General features: G+C 48.2%; 1 protein-coding gene across 2 annotated transcripts in view; it reads left to right on the forward strand.

The window, feature by feature from the left end:
• plxna4 (plexin A4) overlaps window positions 1-22,500 on the forward strand; it is a gene marked incomplete at both ends in the record, with an annotated part of 489,925 nt that overhangs the window by 16,429 nt on the left and 450,996 nt on the right. For both annotated transcript variants that reach the window (XM_083659977.1, XM_083659976.1), the window contains one exon: window positions 12,733-12,915. In XM_083659977.1, the coding sequence (XP_083516103.1) occupies window positions 12,733-12,915 (183 nt within the window). The remainder of the gene's footprint in view (window positions 1-12,732; window positions 12,916-22,500) is intronic.

Here is a 22,500-nt window from a genome sequence, read left to right on the forward strand (position 1 = left end):
GCCCATACTTCACAGCCTATGGAATGTCACTCAATTAAGTCAGTCGCTCGCAGTCGTAACGCATCTGTCTCGTTTCACTGCAACGCATGGAGATGTAGGTAACGTTAATTGTTACACTTTCAAAAAGTAATAGTGGCAGCTAAATTGTATTTCACACTGATGGTTAATTTAACAATTAATCCTCGGTTCACTTGCATGCCGAAACGTGGGGAGTATCTTCACTACAGCTTTAAAAATGAGCCTGCTAGAGATCTGAAATCGGGGACATTTTTGGGGACAGCTCCATCCGGGGACTGTCCCCGAAAATCTGGGACGTCTGGTGTTGGAGGACCAGTAGGAGGTGCTCTTCCCCGCTGGTCTGAATGGTCTGATGAATAATGTTGTCTGATGAATAATCTCCCCAATGCCCCAGGGCAGAGACAGGGACTCTGTCCTGTGAGTGAGCACCGTCCTTCGGATGAGACATTAAACCGAGGTCCTGACTCTCTGTGGTCATTAAAGATCCCATTGGCACTCTTCACAAGAGTAGGGGTGTCACCCCGGTGCCCTGGCTAAATTCCCAAACAGGCCTTCCTTCCATCATGGCCACCTAATCATCCCTTGTTACTTAATTGGCACATTCAGTCCTCAACTCTCCACCGTGATGCTGATGTGATGCTGATGCGTTCTGGCGCAAACTGGCTGCCATGCATCACCCAGGTGGGTGCTATACATTGGTGGTGGATGAGTTGAGTTCCCTCCCCCTCCCTCCCCTGATATGTGAAGCGATTTGAGTGTCTAGAAATAGATTACATAGATTGACTTCTTTGTAAGCAAGTACTGTAGGCCTGTGTTCTATGTGTGTTCTGTGAGCGAGCTACTGTAACTTGTCCCAATTCCCCCCCGGGGATCATTAAAGTCTTTCTGATTCTGATTCTGATTCTGATTCCGAGAAGCTGCTGGAATTGATGGCACGTCCCGAGATAACATCACTGTGAGGCGTGGCATCAGCCGTGTTGTGTGTGTGTGTGTGTGTCTCCCCGCTCTCTTCAGTCCTAATCATTGCGACTGGTTTTTGGAACAGTCCCCAGGGGGCGCCAAACAAAGGGGGTGTTAAATCTACTTTGTGACAGCTCTTTTTACTCCACGTCGACGCTTGTGCATTCATGCTGAATTTCGAGCGCGTTTCAGTCGGAGCCGTGTCAAAACACTCTGTGTTGAAATGCCCCGCGGGTGCCATAATGATGTAGCAAAGAGCGCCTAAACCCAGCAGTCAGAAGCACATTCACAAAGACTGCTGTTCTTATAGCAACGAACGACTCATTTCATTTTAACATGACATGCTAACCCCACACGGAGCTGCCTAACATGACTTGTCTGGCCTTCATGCTAACACCACACGGAGCTGCCTAACATGACTTGTCCGGCCTTCATGCTAACCCCACACGGAGCTGCCTAACATGACTTGTCTGGCCTTCATGCTAACACCACACGGAGCTGCCTAACATGACTTGTCCGGCCTTCATGCTAACCCCACACAGAGCTGCCTAACATGACTTGTCCGGCCTTCATGCTAACGCCACACGGAGCTGCCTAACATGACTTGTCCGGCCTTCATGCTAACCCCACACGGAGCTGCCTAACATGACTTGTCTGGCCTTCATGCTAACCCCACACAGAGCTGCCTAACATGACTTGTCCGGCCTTCATGCTAACCCCACACGGAGCTGCCTAACATGACTTGTCCGGCCTTCATGCTAACGCCACACAGAGCTGCCTAACATGACTTGTCCGGCCTTCATGCTAACCCCACACAGAGCTGCCTAACATGATTTGTCCGGCCTTAATGCTAACCCCACACGGAGCTGCGTAACATGACTTGTCCGGCCTTCATGCTAACCCCACACGGAGCTGCCTAACATGACTTGTCCGGCCTTCATGCTAACCCCACACGGAGCTGCCTAACATGACTTGTCTGGCCTTCATGCTAACCCCACACGGAGCTGCCTAACATGACTTGTCCGGCCTTCATGCTAACCCCACACGGAGCTGCCTAACATGACTTGTCCGGCCTTCATGCTAACCCCACACGGAGCTGCCTAACATGACTTGTCTGGCCTTCATGCTAACCCCACACGGAGCTGCCTAACATGACTTGTCCGGCCTTCATGCTAACCCCACACGGAGCTGCCTAACATGACTTGTCCAGCCTTCATGCTAACGACACACAGAGATGCCTAACATGATTTGTCCGGCCTTTATGCTAACCCCACACGGAGCTGCCTAACATGACTTGTCCAGCCTTCATGCTAACCCCACACGGAGCTGCCTAACATGACTTGTCCAGCCTTCATGCTAACCCCACATGGAGCTGCCTAACATGACTTGCCCGGCCTTCATGCTAACCCCACACGGAGCTGCCTAACATGACTTGTCCGGCCTTCATGCTAACCCCACACGGAGCTGCCTAACATGACTTGTCCAGCCTTCATGCTAACGCCACACGGAGCTGCCTAACATGGCTTGCCCTTGGGCCAAGCACTGGACTCCCCTGCTATCATCTCCAGCCTGACATTTCCACTGCCTCTCCTGCTCCCAGCAATTCATTCTAGATTTACACTCAGCTGTGTGTGTGTGTGTGTGTGTGTGTGTGTGTGTGTGTGTGTGTGTGTGTGTGTGTGTGAAGATTCTTCAATGTATGAGTGTATTTACTTGAATATGCAGCGTGGAATTGTCTGCAGCACACAGCAGGTTTTTGAAGGTGAGGTTCCTCTCTCTCTGGCATAATTTCTCTCTCTCTCTCTCCTTGGCATTCTCTGTCTCTCTATAGCCCTTTTCCCACATGCGTACCGGAAAATTACCTGTAAGTCAATATCGGACATTTCCCTGAATTTCCCTTCACACCTCAGCGTTCGCATGTGGGAATCTTATCGTCAAATAGCCGGTATGTTGGGGGGTGGGGGGGCGGGGGGCGGCGGAGAGTGGCCTGGGGTCTGTGCTGCAGGCCACTGAGGCCAGTCAGAAAAAAACAACAAACAAACATGGAGCCGGCGTCCACTCTTTTGATAATATTGCTGACGCGCTTTTTCCTCAAACGTAGACAGCGACGCAGACAAATTAAGGCGAAAATGGAAAGGGATATACGTGCGAACAGAAACAGATTCATGTTCGCAGTCTTCTCCGCTCAACATCGTGCAGAATATGAAGATAGACTAAACCGGGGACAGATCATGACAGTGTTATGTACCTCTGCGCTGCTGCGTGAGACTAGAGCCGTCTGGAAGCGAGAGAGACCAGGAGGGAATTTATTTTGGGAAGATGCTCTGAACAATTTTGACGGCGTGGAATGGAAGCGTCATTTTCGCATGTCCCGGTGTACGTTCGACTACGTGCTGAGTCTGGTCCGACCCGCACTAACACGCAAGATCACCCGGTGGCGAAAACCACTGGAAGCGCGTTTGCGACTGGCAATAGTCCTTTGGTGGTACGCAACACCAGGGGAATATCGAACAATCAGCTGTGTATTTGGTGTTGGACTGTCTACTGTGTGCACTGATAGCGGAAAATGACTGGACCCCTTTCTCACCTGTCTGCCTATCGCGGCATACCGCTCTTCTGACTGGCTCAAAACTGGTGAAATGGCCGCGACGACGGGGTCGCGCCTATACCGGCACGGCGCCTTTCCCACATGCAGGCATTAGACCACGTTCCGGTCATTTTGCGGTACGAAGCGCATGTGGGAAAAGGGCTTATCTGTCTCTCTGGCATTCTCTGTCTCTCTATCTGTCTCTCTGGCATTCTCTTGTCTCTGTCTCTCTGTCTGTCTCTCTCGCTCTGAAACAAGCATCTAAATACAGAAGAACCTATCAGAGGAATGGAACGGATGGCTGGATATAGGGTTGGAGGGTTTCCAAAGACGGTCTCAGTGAGGAGAGGATGATTGGAAGAGATGATAGGGCAGAGGGAAAAGAGGGAGAGGGAGATGCAGACAGAGTGAGGGATAATCATCTTATTAACACAGGAGACAATTAGAAAGATGTGAGGAGATGCTGCTGGGACTAAAGAGCACAAAGATAGAGGAGAAACAAGCAGGAGTTGGCCTACTATGTTAGTGGAAAGGGTGTGTGTGTGTGTGTGTGTGTGTGTGTACACACACACACACACACACACACATACAGTATGTGTACTGTACATCCGACAGGGTGTGTATGTGTACATCTCACTGCTTGTGCACACCTCTGACCTGTGTGTGTGTGTTTACACTAGTGTGTGTGATGGTGTGCTCAATCATGCGATGACAGTGTGATGGAGGCCACCGTGGATCATTGCTCAGACAGATGACATGTTGGCAACATCGTCAGCAACAGTCCAGCTGATACTACACACACACGCATGCACACACACACACACGCACACAGACACACATGCGCACACAGACACACACACACACACACACACATGGTGAACAAATGAAGGGTAGTGCGTGAGTTAAACTTGGGGACATCAAGGATTTTGCTGAATGAATGATTGTCTGAAATGCAATTCTCAACTTTCCTCCAGTGTGAGCAGACAGATCGATCGTATACAGTTTCCTCTCAATAGCTCTTGGCAGCAGAGGAGAAACATGTGCATAACTGGGTATAAGAAACACTTTGCTTTATTGAGAAGATCAGAACAATAAAGTTTTGCAGTTTTCCTTTATGATTTCCTTAACCATAACAGTAAAAAAAAGATGGATGCATTAAATGATTAGTGTTAACACACGATAGATGGCAATCCCCCTTCATCGTGGTCATTCCCCTGCATATCTTTATATACAGCTGTGGTAATGAATACCCTTTTAGTAGATGCTTCACTTGAACGTGACTCACTGTTGCGGCAGGAGTCATACAGCCAGTGTTTTATTATAGTGAGACTGACTGTTGGTTGACATTATTTCTTACAATGAACACGGCAAAGCCACTTAGTTCTGACATCAAGTCTTTAGTGTCGACAATCCTCCTGGCAGCCCAGTCATTTAGCACAGTGGGGCTAGAAGAAAATACTGCTAATTACACAAAGACACGTCACGGGGATCTCTTTTCTTTCTTTCTTTTTCTTCTTTCCTTTTTCAGTGTTTAACGGGTATCCTTCTTTGTTATGGTCGTTTCCCCGTATAACCATTAATAACTCAACACTAAAGCTGGGCTCAGACTACAGGATTCTGACAATCTTAGCCGATTTTGAAATCTGGCTGTGACACGCACTACAGGAGAATCTTCCCAGATTATCTTCCCTAGAATCTCAAACATGCACACACTACAAGATTTGTAAATGTGGCGCACCACGCACTACAGGATATTATTAAGATTATCGGCAGGATAATCACCTTGATGCCCGGCCATACGAACCTGTTTCGTTTTTGGGGTTCCAGCAGTGACCAAAGCGCTCCACCCCCACCTCACCTCTCTCTCTCGTTTCCTCATTTTCATGCCCGTCTCGCCAAACAAATGAATCTCACGGTAGTTAGCATGCATGTAAACAACGCGACATTGTCTGTACAAGTGAGAACACAAACACATGACATGGCCTACCAAAATATATTTCCCTGCTGCATGTCATGAGATCGGCAAAAGTTTGGATACTGGATTGCTTCCCGCAGCAGCAATGCCTTTTCCCCCCACACTGCCTGGCTGATAGACAGGTAGGAGATTACAGCCTCTGACTGGCAGGGGCTCAAAACTACGATATAACAACTTTTTATTCATTGGTCATTCATTGTGATATAAATGAGTGACATTTTCCCCCAAATACTCGTGGTTCTGTGCTGTTGGTATTTGGTAGCCTATAATGCCTGCAGTGCAGCGCATCAAATGAGCCGCGTCAATTAACGACGGGAGTCTCGCGCAGCAGCAGAATGATGTATTCGCGCAGATTTTCAGTCCTAAATATCAAACATGTTTGATATGATCGGGACGGCCCCGATGAGGCTTTGAGCAGATCGGGAGGCTTAAGATTGGATCTGCAAACAGCTCACACTACAAGATAATCGGTGCCGAACGTCGGGCCCGACCAAGCTTGGCAAGCTGCCAGGCCAGATTTCTCCTCCGATTCTCGGGAGGGGTGAATCGGGCATAAATCGGCCCGAAAATCCTGTAGTGTGAGCCAGCCTTAAGGCAAGCTAATCTTAAACAGCAATGTTACACAAATACTAAAAGAAGAATCTACTGCATTCTGATGCCACATGCAGTATAATCATGGCAATAATAAAAAGGACTGGATGTGGATGTGGTGGAAAATGGTTGAGCAGTGATATGAGGCGAAATGTCTCTGTGGTTTAATGTGTGTCATTAACTTCCTGAACCAGCAGCCAACAGAACGGCTCCTCTCCACAGTGCCAGCCCAGATTAGGCCATACATCAGAGAGTGTTACAGCGCCCATCTCTTTCAGGCCCAACTAATCGCATTGAGCAACTTTCTCCCTCCCTTACCCTCTCTCGCTCTCACTCTCCTCCCCTCTATTCTCTCACTCTCCTCCCCTCTATTCTCTCTCTCCTCCCCTCTCTCCTCCCTCTCTCTCTCTCTCTCTACTCTGTATCTGCTGATCTCTCTGCACAGTCCAGAAGAGAGCAGTCTTTGTGCGGGGTGCTGGCAGGCGGACAGCAGCAGAGAGATGGATATGGTTGAGAGTGACCTGATTCTGCCTCAGTGTCTGGCCTCTGTCCAACATCAGACCCAGGGCTCTCCTGTCCCGGTGTCTTCAGTCTCTCTCCTCTGCTAGCGCTGCACCACTCCTGGCCCACGCTCCCTTGCAGGCCCGGGCGACAATCAAGTTGATTGTGGGTTCAACTAGGAGTGGCTTGAGGCAGCGTTTGATTTATAAATCAAGCATTTCATGTGATTTCACGCACACATTATTCAAAACTAATGTTGTCCACTGTCCAATCTTTTCTCATTGGCAGTGCCCAGGGAGGGAGAAGTGTGGAGAGGAGAATGAGATGACAAATGATCCTTAAGGTCTATATTTGGCCAATGCTTGCCAGACAAGTGGGACAGCATTGGTCATTTGGACTTTGGCCAGACATGTTGGAGATTTGGAGTGCAAGCAAAAAGGCACCATGCAAAAGCAGTTGTGCCAAATGGCAACCCACTGAGTTGGAGAATGCCTTAATGAGATGCGGTGTGAGAGAGAGATGGGAAGATAATAGCCGGTTGTACAAGCGGTGACAGAGCGATGTCTGCCAGCCTGCGTCAACCGCTACATTGATATTAACTGGCATTGAGACTGAAAACGGCTAAGGCACTGCTACTACAAATGTCATGTTTTAGTGGTGGAAGAATGAAAACAGGGGGGCCTGCTGAAAGAGTTGACAAAGTCTGTTTCAGTAGAGTGTGGTATGCTGGGCTGTGATTGACAAGAGGCAGAATGTCAGTGACGAGATGAGAGACACATAAACATATGTAAAGACACCCTCTTCTTTCACGTGCAACAAATTCACACTTTCACAATTGACACACACACACACACACACACACACACACACACACAAACACACACACACACACGTGCGCCTCGCGTCTTAACATTGAAAACCACTTTTACCTTTATGGGAAAAGGAATCAATCTTGAGAGAAATGGCTGACAGTTTATCTGTTATCATTCAAGGAAGCTTTCACTCACCAGGCCTCCAAATAACACACACAAAGACACACACACACACACACACACACACACACACACACACACACACACACTCTTTCTCATTTCCTCTCCGATAGCTCCTGTTAACCTTTGAACCCCAGGGTGATGAGGCTGCTTTGTAACTGATGGTAACAATGATGAAAATCAACTCCACATTCTCTCTCACCAGAGAGAGAGAGAGAGAGAGAGAGAGAGAGAGAGAGAGAGAGAGAGAGAGAGAGAGAGAGAGAGAGAGAGAGAGAGAGAGAGAGAGAGAGAGAGAGAGAGAGAGAGAGAGAGAGAGAGAGAATAGAAGACCGTCTTTTTCCTGCTGATTGGTGCATATAAGTGGACACCAGTGGAGACCACTTCTTGGGAATTGTGTCAGGAAGGAAGAGGACGGGTCTTGATGATGCATTGTTGTCTCAGAGATTGGAGACAGGACAGTAGGAAGAGGAACGGTAGAAATGTGATATTTCACGGTGTGACCCTGGTTCTCAGCAGAGCGCCATTAGTCTAGCAGCTAGCCATAGCAAGGCTTGTAGGACAGAGAGTACATCCTGACAGCAAGTCATTCTTAAAAAGGTCACAGGGAAAAAGGCAAGGAGAGAGGAGGGAATTGGAAGGAAAATGGTATACTTGAGTTATGTGTTTTTTGACGTGGTTTTGTTTTGCACAAATATTCATCCGATTACTCTCTGCTACAGCATCTCGGTGTCTTATCTCCCCCCTCTCGCCTTCCTCCATCTTGTTCTACTACCCGTATGACACAATGTTGACCTAAATGCAGGCCGTCTCCATCGATCACTCATACCACTCCGTATAGCCCCATGTTATAGCCTACAGCTTAGCCTGGCCGAGACAAGCCATATTCCATTTGTCTAATGAAAGCAAGACCCCCATATTTCCTCCGTGGCACAGTCCGAGGCTTCTGATGATGATGGCCTTTAGTGAAAGGTTGTCAGGAGACACTCGCTGCTCGCAAGATTGATCAAGACCCCAGGGAGTGCACTTCCAGGAAGAAAAACGAGACAAAAAGAAAAAAAGAAAAAAGACACAAGGTAAAAGACCCCCCTGTCCACAGCAACCTAACTGGTCTAACCACTAGGTTTCATACACTAGTCTGCCTCTGAAGTGTTTGGATAGGTTTAAACCAAATGGAAGCCAAGATGCTATTTTTTTTACCCTGGTGATCTGGGTTTGATCTGAAGGTATTTTTTAAAGGCTCAGAAGAACGATTTGATTGTGCCTCCTTTTTTTTGATCAAGTGTTTTTCGAATTATTCAAATAATCCAGCTTCCCACCTGCAGACACGGCCAATTGTGCCTGTATGGTGGGCCGACCAAGCCGGAGGTAACACGAGGGCTCGAACCTGTGATCCTCATGTTGATAATTAGGGAATCTAACGCTGCACTACTTGGACACCCTTTGATTGAGCCTCCTGTAGCTGAATTTAAAAATATGCTTTCCCCGCCATGTTCCTATTTTGGCATTTCAAATCAAGTCTTGATTCCGATAAAGCTCGTCTTTGGTTTATAATTGATTTTTTTTATCACCCTGGTGTGTCCAATCATTCATAACAGACCACGGCTGTTTATGATGAATTAGGGGCTTTCGCAGCAGTCTGTTACCTTCATTTGAACGTCCAAATCAGTCCACTGGGAATTGCTTTTCCTCAAATCATAACAGTAACAGGTGTGGATTTAGAAACCTCATAACCACTATCTGATCTAACCGCCGCCATTTGTTTTCTGTGCTGTTTTGAAAGAACACAAAGGCAGTGTCTACTGCCAAGCTATTTCTCCTCACAATAACCCACCACATTGCTAAGCTATTAATCAACCAATGCCTGCTCCAGTCCTAAAGCCACTGTCTCAAATCCATCCGTATACAAAATAATGACCATTCCCCCAGAACCATTATTCTCTTATCAAAACCCATAAGTCATTCTGCTATTCAGTGATGCCTATGAATATCCCCCTGGCTTGTTTAAAGCACATGTATGTAAACACAAAAGGTAGAGACACACACAAATCATGACGCACTCCCTATACAATCACAAAATCATGACGCACTCTCATCTACAATCACAAAATCATGATGCACTCCCATCTACAATCACAAAATCATGACGCACTCCCATCTACTTTTTTTTTCATCTAATTTAATAAAAGGACAACGTTTCGGCCTGGTGGCCTTTGTCAAGTCAAAGGCCACCAGGCCAAAACGTTGTCCTTTTATTAAATCCATTGCATCGGAGCCAGAGTGTGCGGTTTCTTATTCTTCCTCTGGATTCTTGTCAGTCACCGGCACCTCGCTGAGATTTCATGGTGTGCATTCTCTCCATTTTTGGCACTCCCATCTACAATCACAAAATCATGACGCACTCCCATCTCCAATCGCGAAATCATGATGCACTACCATCTCCAATCACAAAATCATTATGCACTCCTATCTACAATCACAAAATCATGACGCCCTCCCATCTCCAATCACAAAATCTTTATGCACTCCTATCTACAATCACAAAATCATTATGCACTCCTATCTACAATCACAAAATCATGACACACTCCCATCTACAGTCACAAAATCATGACGCACTCCCATCTACAATCACGAAATCATGACACACTCCCATCTACAATCTCAAAATCAGGGCAGCATGTCCACAGGAGAAAGCATAAGAGATGAACCCCCTTCAAAAGTTGTATTTCCCCCATTCTCAGTCTATTTGTACACTTGGATGCATTGCGGTGATTTGCCTGAGAGCTGTGTGACACACTGCTGCCTACGCCAGAGGCAGATGCCCCCGCACTTGGAAATTAGGAGGGAGCAAAATTGTCTGTTTACCCCTCCACTTTTCATCTCATCCCTTTTAATAGTAAACATTAATATTTAATCCTCAATCTTTTCAATCTAATATTTAATTTAAGGCTAAGAAAGATATCTGCTGTTTCTGCATGTACATATTGCATTTGGATTGCTGCAGCCCCTTAATGCAACTGATATGGAAGAAAGAGAGTCTATGCTGCAGTGTGTCAATGAAGAGCCTGCTGAATTCCAATGAGAATCAGCCAAGGATTGTGAAAGCAGTCGTTGAATTAATCGCCGTGACAGGATTACACACATGGAAATAGAATCATTACAAACAGCTATCTAATCTAATAAGGTGTCCCGTCTGCCGGAAAGTCACAAGAAGAAGAAGAAGAAGAAGAAGCTGCATCCCCTTTCCAACCCAAGTGGTATAGTCCAACCTGGGCTAAAAATAGTCTTCACTAGGCTACTACCACACAGACGATGCAATTGTGAATCGGGTAGCAGCAGCATACTTGTTTGAACCATGAAACGACAGCTAGCATTGCACAATTTGTGGGCAAAGAAAAGTAACAACAACAACAACAACAGCACAGGTGTTTTTCTCTGAACACCTTGTGTAACGACCAGACGTGACACACAAGAATTGTGTGACCTACACCCTGCTAACAGCTGTATTTTGAGAGTAGCTGCAGGTTTAGGTTAGCTAAGGTTCCATATCATGCTCTTTGCGAAGGTCAGTCAGTCTTTCTCTCTGAAACCTAACTATGTTTAACATTTGGCAAGCTATCCTTAGTAGCTAAACTAAAGTGAGAGGTTTTAACAGATTGAAGAGGATAGCCTTCTGTTAGCAGTGTAAGCAGAGCAACAGGTAGGACGCTAAAGCAAAAAGGGATGGTGTGTTTAGAGAATATAAAAGAACATAATATTCAAAATGAATTAATAAGGTTTTCATGTAACTGGATTATTTATCATTTTGTGCAGTATAGCCTATGAAGTCTGTTAGTTTCCACACAAAAAAGTAGCCTTTGCAAACATCTCTCATGTGTTTATAGCATCTCTTTAAAGGGATACGCCAACATTTTGGGAGACACATATTGCCGACAGTAAATGTGTGCGTGGCCTACAAAGAGCGCTACAGCCCTCGCTGCTAATAGCTTAGCGCTACAATGGTAGTGAACGGTACAGCTGCCTATCCCTGTTCAGTCGCCCAAAATACACAATTCCAACTGCGCCAGAAACACTCACATGTACATGTTGTGACTTGTGTACTCACCACTGTACTGAAATAATGATCCAAAGTTACTGGAAATGGTCATTTTCAAAGTAAATCCACACACCCAGAACTAACAAAGATTAACCAAACTAACTGCGATGATGGGTCTCGGATCCAAACATCGCCAAAGTAGCAGTGCCGCACATCGTCATATTCCTAGCGGGAATGTCCAGTGTCTATACGCATACGACACAAGACGTCCTTTTCCTGTATAAAAGGCTCTATGAGGCGCATGTGCTGTGTGCAGTGCACATGTGCTGTACTGATGACTGCACACAGCACATGCACGCCTCCTGGCACCTATCCCTTTAATGAATTTGGTTCTTTAATGAAGCATTGAGAATCAAGCATCACTATTCAAACCTAGTATCTAGTACCTTGTTTTGCCCTCCCACATTTACACAAAGTTGGTGTGACGGGGCTGCACTTTTCATTTCACCTGGTTCACATTGAATCATTTCACATTGAATATCCTGCCGCACTGGCATTTCTGCCCTTACCGCTTGCGTGGAGTGAATTGGTGGTGGTGGTGGTTTGTGCCTGACAGAGTAGCCCCTGGTGTTATTACAGGGCTGGAGCCTGACCACAGTCTTCTTCCATCTTCATCTCTCCTCCCTCTACCTTTTCTCACATGTCACCTTTTCTTGCAGTATACGCTCACACACAGAAACACACACACACACACACACAATCGCTTCTTCTCCCTTTTAACCTCCATCATGCGGTCCTAAAGTCAGCTGGAGGAGCATCTGGAGGAGCATGCTAAATACCAGACTGTCTTCCTAACTTAGCTCAATGCTTCCTGCTCTACTCGCATGTATTTATCTCTTAGTATGGGACTCATGGAGGTCTGGTCCAGGCAGTGCCCTTCACCTTAGAGCCGTAGCTGAAAGCATTCCTAGTATTTGTGTGTGAAATGGAATCAGTTCGGACGGAGACATTGATCCGCAGGAGCAAGTTCCTCCTTCCATGCACTAACCCCTTTTCTCCTCCTCCGCAGCTCTTGACCATTGACGATGACTTCTGCGGCCTGGACATGAACGCGCCGCTGGGTGTGTCTGAGATGGTGCGCGGCAAGCCTCTCTTCTCGGACGCCATTGACAAGATGACCTCGGTCATCGCCTATGTCTACAAGAACCACTCGCTGGTCTTCGTGGGCACAAAGAGCGGACGAGTCAAGAAGGTAAGGCAGAGCGCCGGCCTGCCAGGGAGGAAGGGGTGGAGGAGAGGAGAGATGGATGAATGGATGCAGAGGTTTGGTTTCTCCCTGTTTGAATGTGGACCAACCGCTGGGAATTGGGGATTGGTGGATTGGCGGAAGGGTAGTTGTAGTGAGGCAGATTGACTTTCAGGCAAACCAGCTGAGTCGGCTGTTTTTGCAGGAGGAAGAGGTGTTTGCGTGCACGTGTGTGTGTGTGTGAGAGAGAGAGAGAGAGAGAGAGAGGAAGTGAATGTGTATATTCCACTTTAGAGTGTGTGTGCGTGTGTGTGTGTGTGTGTGTGTGTGTGTGTGTGTGTGTGTGTGCTTGTGCGTGCATGCGTGTGTGTGTGTGTGTTGAGTTAGGGGGATCAAGAGAACCCCTGAGGGGGTTTTATTCCTAGAGCCAAGCCTATCTGGTATCTCTCAACATCCTCCTGATCCACTGCAGCATATATCACACGTACACTATATGGAGCATCAGGAGTATCCGCTGCACTTCTTCTGCAGTTGGACTTGCATCAAATCAGCGCCCCGGGAGGGGGGGGGGGGGGGGGAATTGTAGCCAACATCAGCATGTTGCAGAACTTGCTAGACAGCACAGATCAGCATGTTGTAAAATCGATTAGGCCGACTTTCTTATCTGTTTCTCAAGGCATATAGAGCACTGCAGGTATGAGTCCGGAAGTAGCATGTTGGATCTTCAGGGGAAAAGTGAATGGGGTTTTAGAATGGGGATTTCACTTAAATGCATAAAATAAGGTCTATGGTTGTTAACAAACGTTTATGGGAGTGGTCATTTGTGTTCAGCAGGATAATCTTCACAAACCTGAATCACTTTTATGACTTTTGAAACATAAGAAAACGCTTTTCAGAAAACACTTCAAAAGTCACGTCATCCTGGGCATCCAGGTAGTGTAGCGCTAGATTTTCTGCCTACCAATGCGAGGGGCGCAGGTTTGCATTCTCGCGTGACCTCTGGCTTGGTCGGGCGTCCATACAGACACGATTGGCTGGCGTCTGCGGGTGGGAAGCCGGATTGAGGGTTAGTCCTAGTCCTAGTCCTGGCTCTCCCCAGATCAGCAGAGGGTGGAACAGCGACCGGGGCAGCAGGGGGAAATTGGCCAAGTACAATTGAGGAAAAATGGTGGGGGGGGGGTCACGTCATCTATAGAGGCATCAGTATAGGATGAAATACTGTACATCATTTGTTGAACGAACTACATTATCAATACAGGAACATATGAGTGACATGTCTCATTCCTACTGTGTAATATTTATATTGTAAATTGTTAGTTATTGTAGAAAAGGGTTTTGATGCCTGGCTTTTATGGAATTATTTTCCCAGCAGCGAGTGTCAGCTCGCATAACATGCCCCCAACCCCCAAAACATGTCCTGCTCAGTGTGACAGCAAAGCCCTTGGCTAAACAAGATTTGTCCCCTCTGAGATAAACGGGCCTGGATAAGCCAGGTTTTGGCGTGTTGGGAGCTCCACCTTGGACTCCCTTCGTGTTCCTGTGACCTCCCCAATCTGGGAGCCCTTTTCTGGACTAATGGGATAATGATGCACTGCTGCTAGGTGTGATGGAGGGGTGTTAGCTCCAGTGTATTTTACCTCTCTCTCTCTCTTACATACTGTCCACACAGGGCTACTGTATGACTGAGACTAATGCTGGGACAGATAGGCAGGGCTGGAGAGAACAGCATTTCACCAAGAGGAGAGGGCGGGGTGGAGAGCAATGGAGTCAGACTGAGTGGAGTAGAGCCAGGTTGTGCTGGAGGGGAGAGGTGGGACAGAGATGTGTTTCTGAAATGTGTGTCAGAGGGAGGGAGAGAGAGACAGAGTGTGAAAGAGTTGGCTCTGGAGGGAGGGAGGGAGGGAGGGAGGGGTGCAGGACACAGTAGAGGAGGGAGGGAGGGAGGAAGGGAGGGGTGCAGGACAGAGTAGAGGAGGGAGGGGTGCAGGACAGAGTAGAGGAGGGAGGGAGGGGTGCAGGACAGAGTAGAGGAGGGAGGGAGGGAGGGAGGGAGGGGTGCAGGACAGAGTAGAGGAGGGAGGGAGGGAGGGAGGGGTGCAGGACAGAGTAGAGGAGGGAGGGAGGGAGGGAGGGAGGGAGGGAGGGGTGCAGGACAGAGTAGAGGAGGGAGGGAGGGGTGCAGGACAGAGTAGGGCTGTCACTTTTCATTCGAAATTCGAATGCAACTTCGAATGTGGGGGAGGGGTTCGTGTTCGATATGTAAATTGACTGTTCAAATTTTTTTTATTATTATTATTATTATTATTATTATTATTATTATTATTATTATTATTATTTTTTTTTTTTATGAACCAAAATTAACCAACTGCTGCTTGCTGGTAATGTTAATCCCATGTCAGAAAAAGTCTCCAGATTTGTCGCGTTAAGCCCAATTTATGCTTCGTCTGCCGACACTTTTGAAACGGTCGCCGACAGAAATGAGGACTTGAGTCGACACTTTCAAGTGTCTGCGAGCAGCGTCTGCTACCTGGTGAAATGTCTAGTGTCGCTGACTACGTCACATAATGTCGCGCAAGTCTGATTGGCTATATAGACGGGCACGCGCGACTTCCTTGTTTTAGTTTTCGCTGAAATGAAATTAATGAGCGTGTCCCCGGTATTTTTATCAGCATGTCCTTGATGTATGACTTCGTGCAAATCACAAAGAACATCGTGACCAACTTCCCAGAGAGAGAGGAGGTGATTGTGTGGTTGTGTGTCGTTATATGCGGCTGCAGTTACATATTGCCTCCGACGTGGGTTCACTGACAGCATTCCCTCTCTTGCCTGTCTGCACTGCACTAGTTCTCTGCCTCCCTCTGTCTCTCTAGCGTCACGTGACCATTGCGCCGCGGAGAGAAGCATAAATGCAGCAACATGAGCGACACTTTATTTTTCGTCTGCGACCATGTGCTGAGCGACACTTTCTAATAAGTATAAATTAAGCTTTAGTCTCTTCTGAGAAAGATTGTCTCCAGGGTCTGAAAAGTTGTCTCGAGTTGGATGCAGCCAAGTTTGTGAGGCAGTGTTGTGACTGTGAGCGTCCAAGCTAACACGTCGGGCTGATGCCCGGTGGCCTGCAGTGGGTTGCACCAGCTGTGCGTAAGTTGAAACGTAAGCTAGTTTGAACGTAAAGTCTCACTAAGTCCGAGTTTACGCACTACTAAAAATATTTGGGTTGCACCAAGTGAAATAGTTACAACGTAGGCATAAGTTAGAACTTAAAATTTACACCTACGTCTTACTAGGTGTAAAGTCCTCCGTAAAATAGCAGTTGGCACGGATTGCAACTTGGCACCGTGGCGCATCGTTGTTTTGCGTCCGCAACGCGCTCTCCATGATAAATTACACCCTTTGATATTTATGACTCACGCTTTTGTTTCCCACAAGCTGCAGCACTGCATACAAATTAAAATAACCGCAACAATTTAGTGAGGCAGGATGGTGGTATAGCCTACAATACTAATGAAGAGCTCACAGATAAACGTTAACAGTAATATGAACCTAAACGAACGTTACTCAATAACGTTCTCATTTGATTAGTGTTGATGAAATATGAAAGCACTAATTTGCGGTGGGCAACATGTCCTGTTTTCACTCCACTTACTTAAACAACCGTAAATAAACACCGTTTCCACCGTGCTTTTCACTGATTGGTCACAGATACTGTACACGTCATTGTCTGCGACACTATTTTGGTTAGTATGGACTTTAGGGTCTACTAGTTAAGATGTACCTTACGTCTCCGTGGTGCAACCAAACAAAGACACAACTTTAGTGTCAAACTAACTAGTTTGAACGTAGCAGTTAGTGTGGACTTTACACCCTAACTTAAGACAGAACTTACGTTCAGCTGGTGCAACAGGCTGCTGGACTGGAAAACATTTTTTTTTTTTTTTAATTAACCAAAAAACTTCGAATATATTCGAACGAATTTCGGGCAATTAAAGTTCGTTCGAATTTTATTTTGGGAAAAAGTGACAGCCCTAGGACAGAGTAGAGGAGGGAGGGAGGGGTGCAGGACAGAGTAGAGGAGGGAGGGAGGGAGGGAGGGGTGCAGGACAGAGTAGAGTAGAGGAGGGAGGGAGGGAGGGAGGGGTGCAGGACACAGTAGAGTAGAGGAGGGAGGGAGGGAGGGAGGGGTGCAGGACACAGTAGAGTAGAGGAGGGAGGGAGGGGTGCAGGACACAGTAGAGTAGAGGAGGGAGGGAGGGAGGGAGGGGTGCAGGACAGAGTAGAGGAGGGAGGGAGGGAGGGAGGGGTGCAGGACAGAGTAGAGGAGGGAGGGAGGGGTGCAGGAGAGTAGAGTAGAGGAGGGAGGGAGGGAGGGGTGCAGGACAGAGTAGAGGAGGGAGGGAGGGAGGGGTGCAGGAGAGTAGAGTAGAGGAGGGAGGGAGGGAGGGGTGCAGGACAGAGTAGAGGAGGGAGGGAGGGAGGGGTGCAGCAGAGTAGAGTAGAGTAGAGGAGGGAGGGAGGGAGGGAGGGGTGCAGGACAGAGTAGAGGAGGGAGGGAGGGAGGGGTGCAGGACACAGTAGAGGAGGGAGGGAGGGAGGGAGGGGTGCAGGACAGAGTAGAGGAGGGAGGGAGGGAGGGGTGCAGGACAGAGTAGAGGAGGGAGGGAGGGAGGGGTGCAGGAGAGTAGAGTAGAGGAGGGAGGGAGGGAGGGAGGGGTGCAGGACAGAGTAGAGGAGGGAGGGAGGGAGGGAGGGGTGCAGGACAGAGTAGAGGAGGGAGGGAGGGAGGGGTGCAGGACAGAGTAGAGGAGGGAGGGAGGGGTGCAGGACAGAGTAGAGGAGGGAGGGGTGCAGGACAGAGTAGAGGAGGGAGGGAGGGGTGCAGGACAGAGTAGAGGAGGGAGGGAGGGAGGGGTGCAGGACAGAGTAGAGGAGGGAGGGAGGGAGGGAGGGAGGGAGGGGTGCAGGAGAGTAGAGGAGGGAGGGAGGGAGGGGTGCAGGAGAGTAGAGGGAGGGGGGAGGGAGGGAGGGAGGGGTGCAGGAGAGTAGAGGAGGGAGGGAGGGAGGGAGGAAGGGAGGGGTGCAGGAGAGTAGAGGAGGTTGAAGAGATGCGATGGAGGCCTAACACAGAACTAGCAGCTGATGGCTGGATGTGTAGATGTCTCATGCTTTCCTACAGTAATCCTCTCTGTGCTGGTTAGTTGATGAGATGCAGAGAGACAGTTTCCCTCACATTGCTGCTGTTGTCGCTATTGTTCTGTGCAGGAAGTAGGGCTGTAGGCAACCAAAGAAAGTCTTGGTCGACTGAAATTCTACCAACTCTTCAACCAATCGATTGGTGGATTGAGTTACTTAGTTACTGTACCTGAGCAGCTCAGGAGAAAGATAATAGCAGCACACACTCTTCTTTCCTAGTCTCCACCTTCTTACCTCGGCCAATTACCCACTACGCTGAACACGTCCCTCCGTGCTGGCAACACCTGAGCACATAACATGTTGTACTTAACCCCTTCCTGTCTCTAATAACTCCCCCCACCAGCCTCAATGTCCATGATGCTGTCTGCTCTCCATTCAGCCTGGACAGCATGCTAAATGTGGTAGCCTGTTAGCTAGGGGTCAGCCCTAACAGGAACAGTGGGGTATAGGTAGTGGTTTTCTGTGTTCAAAGACAATAATAGACAAGTAGACAAGTATCTAGACAATAATAGATAAGTAGGCAGATGTTTCAAACCGGGGGAAATAAGTGAGCTATTTTAATGCCTGCTGTTTATGTGTTCTAAGCCGTTGTCTGGGTTTTCAGAGGGTTATGCTCCGGGACGTTAGAAATGACTCTTGTTCCTGGTTAACTCATTCATGGCCAGTTTAGGACTGCCAATATTTAGCACAGGCCAAAGATTTTCATAATTGTTGGTCATCTTTCAAGACCCACAGTAAATTATCTATTAGCACCAAAGTGATTTGCAATACCTCAAAATGAAGATGTACGTCTCTGGGTTCACCAGGAAAAAAAAAGTGAGCTTTTAGCATGTTCTGTACTCTACTTATAGCCATTTATATACACCCTGTTTTCACAAAAAAGGTCTCTCTGAGAAGAGAAATTGCAGAAAATGGCATTTTTGTAAAGCACACAATCTCAGGCAGAACTCGCTCTCAATTCTTTTATTTTGAACTGTATTGACATCAGACATGTAAATATTATTCGTTATGACACAAATGACAAAAAAAAATATATATATATATATATATATATACATGAAGTGCTTTTTTTACATTCAACAATACAGTTTACTCAGTGTGAGTGAGTGTGAATGTGTGTGTGTGTGCGCGGGGCCCATGTGTGTCTCTTTACATTACATTACATTTCGATAAAAATAAAAAATAAACGATTTTCAGACGGCAGCCCGTCTTTATTGTCACACAACACACTACAACACATGCACGGAGGGCCACAACACACACATGCTGACGGTGGCCGGTGAAATTTGTCCTCTGCATTTAACCCATCCTGGCTTTGTCCTTTCCTCCTGGGGCAGGCCAGGAGCAGTGGTCGCTTTCTCGTACAGCGCCCGGGGACCGACTTCGGATGTTGTCGTCACTGGTCGGATGACGATGACGATCTGATCTTCTGCATGTTTTTAGTGGGGGGGGTTATATACGGAGGAACCCCCCTGGGGGAGCACGGGGAGAACATGCAAACTCCACACAGACAGAAAGGCCCTTACGACGAGATACCCCACCTGGGCAGTAGGCACTGAAGATATGGGGGGGAACACAACCACAGCGCCCACAGTGTCCCAGGCGAGAATCGAACTCAGGACCTTCTGACTGCGAGGCGACAGCTCTACCACTGAGCCACCGTGCCCCACTTAGCACGGTGACTTTCGTCATTTAGCAGACCTAAATGACCGTCCTGACCGTCCTGACCTCATTCTGAGATGTGGGCTCACAATCGGCTCCTCATCTGAAATAAAAGCAACATATCCTCAGTAAACTATATAATCACATTTAGTACAGAGACAGTGTAGTGTACTAGTGTCTCAGTAAACTATATGATCATAGAATGCAGAGATCAGTGTAGTCTCTCTCACACACACACACACACACACACACACACACACACACACACACACACACACACACACACACACACACACACTCCTTACCGCGAGATCATCCGGGTCCTGTCGCATTGGAGTCCAGTCTTCCTCGCCCTCGACAGGAAAGTGGCCGTGCTGCTTGGCTCTGTGTGAAAGCCATTTCTGTGGCGAGGCTGCTGTTCTCCTCCTCACAAAGTTGTGACTCCGTCTCGTCTCTTTCGGGCTGGCACACAGGAACGGGGTCCAGGGACCAGGATCGATCATGTTGGTCACGGGTTTGACTACCGCGAACAACTGATCGATGTCCGCTGCCCTGCAGCAAGGCGACCAGCTCGTGCAGCGCGCCGAGGGGCGTTTCAATGGCGTTTCTCCTCTCTGCACAAGGAAGCGCGTTTCTCTGTTTTCTGTTTTTCCTCCTTCTCATTTCAAAACAACAGCTGCGGTATGTGTTTGTTCACGTGTTGTCGGCTTGGCTTTGAGGCCAGGGACCTGATACCATGTCACAGGCTGGGGAAGTCTTTGAACTACGCGCTGCACTAATAAAAACAAAAACACGTCAAACACGTCTTTGGCTGGGAGGGCTATTCCTGATAACACGTTAAAGACGTCTTTGGCCATGAATGAGTTAAGTTGATGTTTCCTTCCCCCAGATTTCCCTCGCTCTCATAACCACAATATTGGCACTTGAGAGAATCCTGTCTGCAGGGTTTTGTCTTTGTTCTTCTCACTCACAAAGCAAACTGAGCAGCGATCAGACTGCACACACACACACACACACCGTATCAATCAATACACCAACACAGACGTATGTACAGTACGTACACACACACATGCACACACTTAGCTTAGCCCCATTACGTCCCCACACACACAAACTCCTCCGCCCCATGTCGTTAGCGTATAGCATTAGATGACATCAGAGGCAATAAAAGACAACAACAAGACAATAAAAGGTCTGAGCCTCAGCCCACCCTCCTTCATCGCTGACTTTATAACTCACCCCCCCCGCCGCTCCCTGGCTAATGGATGTTGATTTATATACACTTCTCCTCCTTACTCACTCTTCCCTCCCCCTCTCTCTCTCTCTCTCCCTCCCTCCCTCCCTCCATCTCTCTCTCTCCTTTTCTGAGTGTTATTTATAGGCCTGTGACGAGCGTGTCACCCAGGATAAATATTAGCATTATGGTAAAACAGGGCGGGGGAGGTCTTTTACTGCTGCGGTGTTCCAGCAAGCTAAATGTGAGCGTTTACAGGCTCGTGTTTATGACATCATCAAGTTGTTTGGAGCCGGGCAGGAAGTTCAGTGAATTAAATAAAAACGTGCTTGTGAAAACATTTGATGTTATGGGGGTATAGCGTATCATTCTGCTAGTATAGGTTGAGGCCTGTCGACTTGTCTGCGGCGCGCGCACACACACACACGCACGCACACACACACACACACACACGCACGCACGCACGCACGCACGCACACGCACACACACACACACACACACACACACACACACACACACAGATACACACAGGAAGTCTCGCCACCGATGCCTCTCAGAGGGTGAGTGGCAGTGTTGTGTAAAGTCCACTTTGACATAGTGTGAGCTGCGTTTCATAACAGCGTCCTGTCAGCAGAAACAGCACTGCTGGAATCAGCACAATGCTGTTGGTGCCGACAGCTCCAGCCACACCAGGTCCTGCACTGTCCAGCCCGGGTTTAAACCCCTCTCATCACACCAGGCCCTGCACTGTCCAGCCCGGGTTTAAACCCCTCTCAGCCACACCAGGCCCTGCACTGTCCAGCCTGGGTTTAAACCCCTCTCATCACACCAGGTCCTGCACTGTCCAGCCTGGGTTTAAACCCCTCTCATCACACCAGGTCCTGCATTGTCCAGCCCAGGTTTAAACCCCTCTCAGCCACACCAGGTCCTGCACTGTCCAGCCCAGGTTTAAACCCCTCTCAGCCCACCAGGTCCTGCACTGTCCAGCCTGGGTTTAAACCCCTCTCATCACACCTGGTCCTGCATTGTCCAGCCCAGGTTTAAACCCCTCTCATCACACCTGGTCCTGCACTGTCCAGCCCAGGTTTAAACCCCTCTCATCACACCAGGCCCTGCACTGTCCAGCCTGGGTTTAAACCCCTCTCATCACACCAGGTCCTGCACTGTCCAGCCTGGGTTTAAACCCCTCTCATCACACCAGGTCCTGCACTGTCCAGCCCAGGTTTAAACCCCTCTCATCACACCAGGCCCTGCACTGTCCAGCCTGGGTTTAAACCCCTCTCATCACACCAGGCCCTGCACTGTCCAGCCTGGGTTTAAACCCCTCTCAGCCACACCAGGCCCTGCACTGTCCAGCCCAGGTTTAAACCCCTCTCATCACACCAGGCCCTGCACTGTCCAGCCTGGGTTTAAACCCCTCTCATCACACCAGGCCCTGCACTGTCCAGCCTGGGTTTAAACCCCTCTCATCACACCTGGTCCTGCATTGTCCAGCCCAGGTTTAA

Source organism: Poromitra crassiceps, assembly GCF_964638095.1.
Source record: "Poromitra crassiceps genome assembly, chromosome: 2".
Lineage (NCBI taxonomy): Eukaryota > Metazoa > Chordata > Actinopteri > Beryciformes > Melamphaidae > Poromitra > Poromitra crassiceps.